The following is a 12380-nucleotide window of genomic DNA, read 5'->3' on the forward strand; positions in this document are numbered from 1 at the left end:
TAGTTGGGTTTAATTTAACCAGCACCCAGTATCGGACTGGGACCCCAGGGGCCACCAGAAAACCTTAGACCCTAGGCCCACTCTCCAAACTATTTTTCCTCCTTTCCCCACCCAACCTCTTTATTTACATGCTTGCATCTATTCTTCCATTTATACAGGATGACTTTGGGGGGCCAAATAGGGGCCTCTCACACAGGCTCGGCATAGGGCTTCCCAACTTGTTTTATTAATGCACAGCATATATTGATTCCATTGGGTTGATGTTGTTCAGGCTACCTGATTTGGCCACCAACACGCCGGGCAAAAATGGGGAGGGGTGAAGTGCAGCTTTTCCGCCAGTGTAATAATAACACATATGGGGATATGTAACAATAAAACCAACTGAAAAATAACCCATTAACTAACATGAACTTGCCCACTCAGAACACCATAACCCATTAACTTACCCTCTCAGGACACAATAACTCTTTAAGCTACCCCCTTAGGACATCAAAGCCCATTAACTTACCCACTAAAGACACCATAACCCATGAAATTACCCACTCAGGACACCATAACCTATGAACTTACCCACTCAGGGCACCATAACCCATTAACTTACCCACTAAGGACACCATAACCCATTAAACTGCCCACTCAGGAAACCATAACCCATGAAATTACCCACTCAGGACACCATAACCTATGAACTTACCCACTCAGGACACCATAACCCATGAAATTACCAACCTAGGACACCATAACCCATTAAATTGTCCACTCAGAACACCACAACCCATTAACTTACCCTCACAGGACACAATAACCCTTTAACCTACCACCTTAGGACATCAAAACCCATTAACTTACCCACTCAGGACACCCTAACCTATTAACTTACCCACTAAGGACACTATAACCCATTAAATTGTCCACTCAGGACACCATAACCCATTAAATTGTCCACTCAGGACACCATAACCCATGAAATTACCCACTTAGGACGCCATAACCTATGAACTTAACCACTCAGGACACCATAACCCATTAAATTGTCCACTAAGGACACCACAACCCATTACCTTACCCTCTCAGGACACAACAACCCTTTAACCTACCCTTTTAGGACGTCAAAACCCATTAACTTACCCACTAAGGACATAATAACCCATTAAATTGTAAACTCAGGTACCTTACCCACTAAAGACAAAATAACCGATGAAATAGTCAACTCAGGACACCATAACTGATGAAATAGTCCACTCAGGACACCATAACCCATGAAATAGTCCACTCAGGAAACCATAACCCATGAAATAGTCCACTCAGGACACCATAACCCATGAAATAGTCCACTCAGGACACCATAACCTATGAACTTACCCACTCAGGACACCAAGAACCAGGTTCAGAACAAAGAATGATCCAAAGATGACGAGACTGACAAAGTAGACACAGGGCAGTTCGTATCCCATGGCGTCCTGCATCTGGAAAGAGAGAGAGAGGGTCTCGTAAAACTGCCCCTGCTCCAAGCAACGATGTGCCTTTCATACAATTTCAGCACTGCCCCTTTAACAGACAGCTTCTACTTCTAGTTTTCTGGGCACATAAGATGCCATAATGCTTCTAAGTTTAAGTTGAATGTCCCAAGGTAACCAGTAGGGGGAACCCAAACTCCATAGAGTTATCACTACTGATAGTGGCTGGCTCTCTTTGCCCCCTGCTGGACGATGGAGTACTGCAGCCGGGGCCTCTCATGTAACTGCATTATCTGTGCAAAATAAGGCTGTGGCCCCCAAGCCAAACACCTAGAGACACCCCCTATCCTCCCTACGCTCCACCACTTCTATGAAAGCCATTGCCCATAAACTGGATCCAGTGGACACTAATGAATAAAATGAAGACCAACTGCAAATTCTGGAAAATAAAGGGGAACTAACCCTGTAAAATCTTTTCTAGCATGAAAATAGGCCACAACTCTCGGGACTGCATTTCCGCAGATACGGAACTTCCAAAACTGCGTCGCGTGGCCGTCAGAGAGATTTAGGTGGTTGATTGCCGGCGGCATGCCGTGGAAATGCAGCCATCGGACCCATGACCTATATTCCCCCCCCCCCGCCGCTACTCTGTACATTAAATCTACATGGCTGATTAGCAAGAGATGCATTTCATGGATGTTTTAAAGCTTTTCAGCTCCCTGACACTTTCTCTGCGTGTCCGTGTCTCTTCCCATCAAGCAAGAAATGCCTTCGGGGGGGACTCACGTCGGATATTTCTGCCTGATAGATTCCATTCAGCTTGTACATTGGGCAGAACTGAGCAATCTGTTGTATTTATTCTTCTGCCCGGTGTCACTGACATTACCCAGCGATCTATAGAGCCAATTCAGAGCATTCCATTAAAGTGACACGGATCCTATCTGATCCCCATTATAAGCAGCAGTCCTGCCCTGCTTTATGGCTGAGATTCTAGCTATCTGTATAACAGAGCATTCTGTCACAGTGGCACAGATCCTATCTGATCCCCCCATTGAAAGCAGCAGTCCTGCCCTGCTTTATGGCTGAGATTCTAGCTATCTGTATAACAGAGCATTCTGTCACAGTGGCACAGATCCTATCTGATTCCCATTGTAAGCAGCAGTCTTGCCCTGCTTTATGGCTGAGATTCTAGCTATCTGTATAACAGAGCATTCTGTCACAGTGGCACAGATCCTATCTGATCCCCCCCATTGTAAGCAGCAGTCCTGCCCTGCTTTATGGCTGAGATTCTAGCTATCTGTATAACAGAGCATTCTGTCACAGTGGCACAGATCCTATCTGATCCCCCCATTGAAAGCAGCAGTCCTGCCCTGCTTTATGGCTGAGATTCTAGCTATCTGTATAACAGAGCATTCTGTCACAGTGGCACAGATCCTATCTGATTCCCATTGTAAGCAGCAGTCTTGCCCTGCTTTATGGCTGAGATTCTAGCTATCTGTATAACAGAGCATTCTGTCACAGTGGCACAGATCCTATCTGATCCCCCCATTGTAAGCAGCAGTCCTGCCCTGCTTTATGGCTGAGATTCTAGCTATCTGTATAACAGAGCATTCTGTCACAGTGGCACAGATCCTATATGATCCCCCCATTGTAAGCAGCAGTCCTGCCCTGCTTTATGGCTGAGATTCTAGCTATCTGTATAACAGAGCATTCTGTCACAGTGGCACAGATCCTATCTGATCCCCCCCATTGTAAGCAGCAGTCCTGCCCTGCTTTATGGCTGAGATTCTAGCTATCTGTATAACAGAGCATTCTGTCACAGTGGCACAGATCCTATCTGATCCCCCCCATTGTAAGCAGCAGTCCTGCCCTGCTTTATGGCTGGGATTCTAGCTATCTGTATAACAGAGCATTCTGTCACAGTGGCACAGATCCTATCTGATCCCCCCATTGTAAGCAGCAGTCCTGCCCTGCTTTATGGCTGAGATTCTAGCTATCTGTATAACAGAGCATTCTGTCACAGTGGCACAGATCCTATCTGATCCCCCCATTGTAAGCAGCAGTCCTGCCCTGCTTTATGGCTGAGATTCTAGCTATCTGTATAACAGAGCATTCTGTCACAGTGGCACAGATCCTATCTGATCCCCCCATTGTAAGCAGCAGTCCTGCCCTGCTTTATGGCTGAGATTCTAGCTATCTGTATAACAGAGCATTCTGTCACAGTGGCACAGATCCTATCTGATCCCCCCATTGTAAGCAGCAGTCCTGCCCTGCTTTATGGCTGAGATTCTAGCTATCTGTATAACAGAGCATTCTGTCACAGTGGCACAGATCCTATCTGATCCCCCCATTGTAAGCAGCAGTCCTGCCCTGCTTTATGGCTGAGATTCTAGCTATCTGTATAACAGAGCATTCTGTCACAGTGGCACAGATCCTATCTGATCCCCCCATTGTAAGCAGCAGTCCTGCCCTGCTTTATGGCTGAGATTCTAGCTATCTGTATAACAGAGCATTCTGTCACAGTGGCACAGATCCTATCTGATCCCCCCCATTGTAAGCAGCAGTCCTGCCCTGCTTTATGGCTGAGATTCTAGCTATCTGTATAACAGAGCATTCTGTCACAGTGGCACAGATCCTATCTGATCCCCCCATTGTAAGCAGCAGTCCTGCCCTGCTTTATGGCTGAGATTCTAGCTATCTGTATAACAGAGCATTCTGTCACAGTGGCACAGATCCTATCTGATCCCCCCCATTGTAAGCAGCAGTCCTGCCCTGCTTTATGGCTGAGATTCTAGCTCCCTGGCTGTAACTTACCCAGTAGAGCACATCTGTCCAGCCCTCCATGGTGATGCATTGGAAGACAGTGAGCATGGCAAATGCAAAGTTGTCGAAATTAGTGATGCCGTGTTTGGGTCCCACCCAACCAGATCTGCACAAAGTGCCGTTGGGACAGTGCCGCCCATTATTGCTCTCCAATGCACACGGTGAGGGTTCTTCCTCTGTGAGAACATCTGATAGAACAGATCAATAGTAAAGCGTAAGCTTATTGTGGCATAAGAACCTACATATTAGGGTGCACAGGTTGGGTATGGTACATAGTCAACTTATTGCTAGTACAGTAATGCATAGCAACAAATCGTCATGCAGGATACATTTCTCCTTCCATAATAAAGGTATGAAAAGTCACTCTGATTGGTGGACAGGGAGCTCTTACCTGGATATCCATTTGTCAGGTAGTAGCAGGTCTTGTGCATTTTGCCCATGAACAGCTCCAACCCAATTATAGCATAGATAATAATGACAAACAGCACCAGCAGAGCGATATGCAGCAGTGGAACCATAGCCTTTATAATGGAATTCAGCACCACCTGGAGGCCTGCAAGAACAAGAACTGGTGTGAGCAAGAAGCGCCCACAGATATAACCTTGGGGGGCCCAGCCTGAAGGCCAGTTAGGGGGGATTTGGGGTGAGTGCTTATTTGTGCCCTGGGTACCCCTGGAACTATAGCAGGGTGACTGTTACCCCAATGTTTCTATATATCTGTAACCTTGTTATGGGCTAAGGGGGCCCAGCCTGAAGGCCAGTTAGGGGGGGATTTGGGGTGAGTGCTTATTTGTGCCCTGGGTACCCCTGGAACTATAGCAGGGTGACTGTTACCCCAATGTTTCTATATATCTGTAACCTTGTTATGGGCTAAGGGGGCCCAGCCTGAAGCCAGTTAGGGGGGGATTTGGGGTGAGTGCTTATTTGTGCCCTGGGTACCCCTGGAACTATAGCGGGGTGACTGTTACCCCAATGTTTCTATATATCTGTAACCTTGTTATGGGCTAAGGGGGCCCAGCCTGAAGGCTAGTTAGGGGGGGATTTGGGGTGAGTGCTTATTTGTGCCCTGGGTACCCCTGGAACTATAGCAGGGTGACTGTTACCCCAATTTTTCTATATATCTGTAACCTTGTTATGGGCTAAGGGGGCCCAGCCTGAAGGCCAGTTAGGGGGAGATTTGGGGTGAGTGCTTATTTGTGCCCTGGGTACCCCTGGAACTATAGCGGGGTGACTGTTACCCCAATGTTTCTATATATCTGTAACCTTGTTATGGGCTAAGGGGGCCCAGCCTGAAGGCCAGTTAGGGGGGGATTTGGGGTGAGTGCTTATTTGTGCCCTGGGTACCCCTGGAACTATAGCGGGGTGACTGTTACCCCAATGTTTCTATATATCTGTAACCTTGTTATGGGCTAAGGGGGCCCAGCCTGAGGAACCTTTTCCCTTAAGACAGTGTTGTTGGTGGGCTGAGAGTTATGATTATTAATACACATTCCCCCCACCCTGCCCCATTCCAATCATCTAACCTTACATCTAAACTCAATTTGTTTGTCTCTTTCTGCTGATGGAAGATTCTGGTTCTGGTCGTTAGGGCCTTCATTTACTGAGCTATTTAATATGTCTTACATTATAAAGCAGACATTAAATTGAGTGTTATGTGCATGACTGCCGACTCTTTATAGGCAATTTAGCACATGTTGCTAAGGGCCTCTGGGAACGGAGACAGGGGCGGCCGTCCACACGTAGCTCTGTCTGCAGGAGCGCAGACATGACGTCCCGTTGCTGCTGGTGATAGAGACATTTCAAGAAGGAAAAGAGAGTTTGGCTCCGGCCCATATATAAATGACAGTGCCATGTACTGACTGTCAGCTGCATTAGGCACCAGAAAGGGAAGACTGGCACGGGAAGAAAGCACAGCTTAATTAGCGCCCCACACAATGCCAGGGAGACTCAGTCTGTCACTGCCATGAATGCAGCCGCTGCTTTATCTGCAATCAGGCCGCGAGAGTGCCACCGCATACAGACATGTAAGTGCCCAGCCACTCACCTACCATCTCTGGGCACTAAATTTAACCATTTACTTACTGGGGACTCCAGACACCAGCCTTAGGGGTCTCAAGACTCTGAACGCCCGAAGTGCTTTCACGTCAAATCCGGCTCCTTTCCCTCCAATGGCGCTGCCCCCGTCTGCCTTTGTGGCCTGCTCTAAAATTGCACTGAAAAGCCTGAAGGAAGAAGAAGAAGATGAAGGTTAGGACCCTATAAAGCGATATGGGCTGCAGAGGTTTATGGGATACGTGTGAGGACAGACTCAGAGCATAAGCCCCTTACCCAGGGGTTGGTGTTGGACTAAAGTCATTGTGCCCTAGGCATGGACCCTCAGGCTCCTATATGGTAAATACAGCCCTGGTAGAGAGTCCTCGAAAGGAGTTGTTCAGCTTTAAGTTAACTGTTAGTATGCTGTAGGGCAGGGGTCCCCAACCTTTCTTAAGGTCCCCATACACGGGCCGATTGTAGCTGCCGATATGGGTCCCTTAGACCGACTCAGCAGCTTATTGGCCCGTGTAGGGGAAGAAACGAGGGGCCTGTCCGACCGATATCTGGCCTAAAATCGGGCAGATATCGATCAGTCAGGTTTAAAAATCTAGTCGGATCGGGGGCCTCATCGGCTCGTTGATGCGGCCCCCAGACCAACTTTGCCTATACCTGTCATTATAATTCGATTCGTCCAGGGCTAAACGATCGAATTACCCTGGATTCTCCCGATATCGCCCACCTGTAGGGGATATCGGAAGAAGATCCGCTTGCTTAGCGACATTGCCAAGCGAAAGGATCTGAAGGTGTATCGTGAGCCACAGTAAAATGTAAAAAGACTTGAGGAGTAACACAAGCACCATAAAAGTTCATGGAGGATCCAATTAAGGGCTGTGATTGGCTATTAGGGGCCTCTATGCACCCTATCAGCTTACAGGGGCTTTATTTGGTAGGAAATCTTGTTTTTATTCAACCAAAACTTGCCCCCAAGTCAGGAATTTAAAAATAACTCCCTGGTTTGGGGGCACTGAGAGTGAGTTTGGGGTGAGTGCTTATTTGTGCCCTGGGTACCCCTGGAACTATAGCGGGGTGACTGTTACCCCAATGTTTCTATATATCTGTAACCTTGTTATGGGCTAAGGGGGCCCAGCCTGAAGGCCAGTTAGGGGGGGATTTGGGGTGAGTACTTATTTGTGCCCTGGGTACCCCTGGAACTATAGCGGGGTGACTGTTACCCCAATGTTTCTATATATCTGTAACCTTGTTATGGGCTAAGGGGGCCCAGCCTGAAGGCCAGTTAGGGGGGATTTGGGGTGAGTGCTTATTTGTGCCCTGGGTACCCCTGGAACTATAGCGGGGTGACTGTTACCCCAATGTTTCTATATATCTGTAACCTTGTTATGGGCTAAGGGGGCCCAGCCTGAAGGCCAGTTAGGGGGGGATTTGGGGTGAGTACTTATTTGTGCCCTGGGTACCCCTGGAACTATAGCGGGGTGACTGTTACCCCAATGTTTCTATATATCTGTAACCTTGTTATGGGCTAAGGGGGCCCAGCCTGAAGGCCAGTTAGGGGGGATTTGGGGTGAGTGCTTATTTTTGCCCTGGGTAAGATACAGTAAGTGATAAAAAGTAACAAGCATTAGGATCTGCCCGCTACTTACCCTACTACTACAATAATGAAATCCAGCAGATTCCAGCCGTTGCGGAGGTAAGCGTTGGGGTGGAACAGAAGCCCGTATGCAATGACTTTTAAGAAGGCTTCCACTGTGAAAATGATGAGGAAGAGATATTCTACCCGTTCCTATGGGAAAGAGAAAAATACAGTCTTTATATATGCATACATGTATAGGTATATACAATGAGACAGCGGGATCCATAGAAAGGGGAGCATATAATCACAACACATAACGGCAATTAGAGAATATCATGTTCCATTATCCGAGGCAGTGTCACAATATTAGGAAAGATACAAGCAATGTAAAACACTACAGAATATATGATATGTCAGCCATCTTGCTGGTACCTTACATATAGAGATAATTATGTCATTTTTCCCGTCATTATATGGCACAGGAATCAGACATGGGGATAAAGGGACAGACTTGTTCAGTGCTGGGAAACTGTGCTTGGTTATAGTGGTGTGTGACCTGTTATGTAGAATGCATGGGACCTGGGGTTTTCCAGATGAGGGACCAATTGAAAAGCTGCTAAAAACTGGCCATTATTGTATTATTACAGAGAAAAGGGGATCATTTAACCATGAAATAAACCCAATAGGGCTGTTCTGCCCCAATAAGGGGTAATTATATCTTAGTTGGGATCAAGTACAGGTACTGTTTTATTATTACAGAGAAAAGGGAATCATTTAACCATTAAATAAACCCAATAGGGCTGTTCTGCCCCCAATAAGGGGTAATTATATCTTAGTTGGGATCAAGTACAGGTACTGTTTTATTATTACAGAGAAAAGGGAATCATTTAACCATTAAATAAACCCAATAGGGCTGTTCTGCCCCAATAAGGGGTAATTATATCTTAGTTGGGATCAAGTACAGGTACTGTTTTATTATTACAGAGAAAAGGGAATCATTTAACCATTAAATAAACCCAATAGGGCTGTTCTGCCCCAATAAGGGGTAATTATATCTTAGTTGGGATCAAGTACAGGTACTGTTTTATTATTACAGAGAAAAGGGAATCATTTAACCATTAAATAAACCCAATAGGGCTGTTCTGCCCCAATAAGGGGTAATTATATCTTAGTTGGGATCAAGTACAGGTACTGTTTTATTATTACAGAGAAAAGGGAATCATTTAACCATTAAATAAACCCAATAGGGCTGTTCTGCCCCAATAAGGGGTAATTATATCTTAGTTGGGATCAAGTACAGGTACTGTTTTATTATTACAGAGAAAAGGGAATCATTTAACCATTAAATAAACCCAATAGGGCTGTTCTGCCCCCAATAAGGGGTAATTATATCTTAGTTGGGATCAAGTACAGGTACTGTTTTATTATTACAGAGAAAAGGGAATCATTTAACCATGAAATAAACCCAATAGGGCTGTTCTGCCCCCAATAAGGGGTAATTATATCTTAGTTGGGATCAAGTACAGGCACTGTTTTATTATTACAGAGAAAAGGGAATCATTTAACCATTAAATAAACTCAATAGGGCTGTTCTGCCCCCAATAAGGGGTAATTATATCTTAGTTGGGATCAAGTACAGGTACTGTTTTATTATTACAGAGAAAAGGGAATCATTTAACCATGAAATAAACCCAATAGGGCTGTTCTGCCCCCAATAAGGGGTAATTATATCTTAGTTGGGATCAAGTACAGGTACTGTTTTATTATTACAGAGAAAAGGGAATCATTTAACCATGATATAAACCCAATAGGGCTGTTCTGCCCCCAATAAGGGGTAATTATATCTTAGTTGGGATCAAGTACAAGTACTGTTTTATTATTACAGAGAAAAGGGAATCATTTAACCATTAAATAAACCCAATAGGACTATTCTGCCCCAATAAGGGGTAATTATATCTTAGTTGGGATCAAGTACAGGTACTGTTTTATTATTACAGAGAAAAGGGAATCATTTAACCATTAAATAAACCCAATAGGGCTGTTCTGCCCCAATAAGGGGTAATTATATCTTAGTTGGGATCAAGTACAGGTACTGTTTTATTATTACAGAGAAAAGGGGAATCATTTCTAAAAATGTGAATTTTATTATAATGGAGTGTATGGTAGATGCACGCACTGGGGGGGGGGGGGGGTAGACATAGAGGCCGGCCAGGTTGCTTGTATAATATATCCCCATAAGGCCACAGATCCATACAATTCCATACACAAGGAAAGGGAATAGAATACTGCGGCAACACTATGCAAGGGAAAAGACACCTGAAATTATAAAACAATAACACAAACGCATCAAGGAAAGTGCACGGCAGCCCCCTAACATGGGGCTTCTCCCCCAAAAGGTCAAATCACTAAATAACAGAAAGAAAGATGGCTGCACTGGGCAGGCCTTACATCCCAAGACTTGAAGCCATAAAAAGGAATAAGGAGCCTTGACTGTTTATTATATTATAGTATTTATCTCAGCAGCATAACTTGGTCACATTGGGGCCCCCCTGCAGAAAAATCCTGGTGCAACCAGTCCCTCCAACCCCCCCGGCACTCTCGCACCACACCTCCTGGCCTCGACCGACCAATGGGGGGATTATGGTACAGCAGACCCCGTGGTCTGGGCCCCCCCATTTCTGGGCCCCTCTGCAATGGGGTGTGCTGTAAACAGTAAATAGTTACACCACTATTATAGTTACACCACTAATTATTAGTTGTAGACTGTAAGCTCTTGGGTCCAGTGCAATTTAGGGTTGCCACCTTTATTCTATTTAATATAGGCATTTAGGTTGGGGGGCAGGCAATGATGTCACTTGGGGGCAGATAATAGGTGGACGGGGCAAGAGCACTTTCATCCCACTTAGGGGCAAAGTAAATGAACTGTTCTAAACCATAGAAAATTATTTATTATAAAAACCTCTGGGTGACATTTGCCCTTTAAATATTTATCCCTGAGTGCAAGAAAATGAAGCAACGACTAACAGGACTGGCTGATGGGGGGCCCGAGAGTTATGGGGCCCTATGGGGTCCTGCCTGTTACTGGGGTGGGCTCAGGTGGCGGGTCCCATATCTCTATAGCGGGGGAAGTGATACCCCCCATGTAACTGGGAAGGGTGCGCAGCGCTGAATCACTCACTGAATTCACTAACAGCCGACGCGGCAGGGACCTTGTTTGTATCATTTATTCATAAAGGCTATTAACAGCCTCTCATTAGCACCTCGTCAGGGAACGAGCAGAGTGCAGCATGGGAGATTTATTAACTTCTCAGCTGCTGAGATAGATAGATAGATGACACATAGATAGATAGATAGATAGATAGATAGATAGATAGATAGATGATAGATAGATGATAGATAGATACATAGATAGATAGATAGATGATAGATAGATAGATAGATAGATAGATAGATAGATAGATACATAGATAGATAGATAGATAGATAGATGATAGATAGATAGATACATAGATAGATAGATACATAGATAGATAGATGATAGATCGATAGATAGATAGATAGATAGATAGATAGATAGATAGATAGATAGATACATAGATAGATAGATGATAGATAGATAGATAAATAGGTAGACAGATTAGATAGATTAGATAGATATATGATAGATATATGATAGATAGATAGATTAGATAGATAGATTAGATAGATTGATATATGATTGATAGATAGATAGACGATAGATAGACATATTAGATAGATAGATATATGATTGATAGATAGACAATTGATAGATAGACAATAGATAGATAGATATATAGATATATGATAGATAGATAGACAGATAGATGATAGATGGATAGATAGATAGACAGATTAGATATATAGATATATGATAGATAGATGATAGATAGACAGATTAGATAGATAGATATATGATAGATAGATAGATAGATAGATGAATAGATAGAAAGATAGATAGGTATATGATAGATAGATGATAGATAGATAGATGATAGATAGATAAATGATAGATAGATAGATAGAAAGATAGATAGATAGATAGATAGATAAATGATAGATAGATAGAAAGATAGATAGATTGATTGCTCTGTGAGGCTACAATTCTATTCAGCCCCTCTCCAATTCCCCTTCCAGTCTCTCATTCACACCACTGCAAGGTTGCTAGAGTAAACTGAAACCGTAGCAACCAGATAGCTGCAGAAATTCCAAAATGGAGAGCTGCTGAACAAACAGCTATTCGAAAACCCTCAAAACAACTAAGACCAATTGCAAACTGTATTAGAACATCACGTGTTTTTACACCCTAATAATATATAATTTAAAGAGTGAACTACCCCTTTAAAAATGAACTCTTTCTCACTATTACTGCACATCATAATAAAATAAGCTCACTCCCCTTGCCCCTAACGGCAGGCCAGCATGGGAAGGGTTACTGTAGCCGAGCTGATATAGTTATT

The 12380-nt window shown here is 44.3% G+C and overlaps 1 protein-coding gene across 12 annotated transcripts in view; it reads right to left on the reverse strand.

Annotated features, from left to right (window-relative positions):
* cacna1c (calcium channel, voltage-dependent, L type, alpha 1C subunit) overlaps positions 1-12380 on the reverse strand; it is a 291786-nt gene that overhangs the window by 93843 nt on the left and 185563 nt on the right. For all 12 annotated transcript variants that reach the window (XM_031898600.1, XM_031898603.1, XM_031898598.1 and 9 more), the window contains exons 4-8: positions 7973-8112; positions 6363-6502; positions 4672-4833; positions 4272-4468; positions 1363-1466 (exon numbers count right to left, since the gene is read on the reverse strand). In XM_031898600.1, coding sequence (XP_031754460.1) covers positions 1363-1466; positions 4272-4468; positions 4672-4833; positions 6363-6502; positions 7973-8112 — 743 coding nt within the window. The remainder of the gene's footprint in view (positions 1-1362; positions 1467-4271; positions 4469-4671; positions 4834-6362; positions 6503-7972; positions 8113-12380) is intronic.

This window comes from Xenopus tropicalis, chromosome 3 (assembly GCF_000004195.4).
Source record: "Xenopus tropicalis strain Nigerian chromosome 3, UCB_Xtro_10.0, whole genome shotgun sequence".
In the NCBI taxonomy this organism is placed as follows: Eukaryota; Metazoa; Chordata; class Amphibia; order Anura; family Pipidae; genus Xenopus; species Xenopus tropicalis.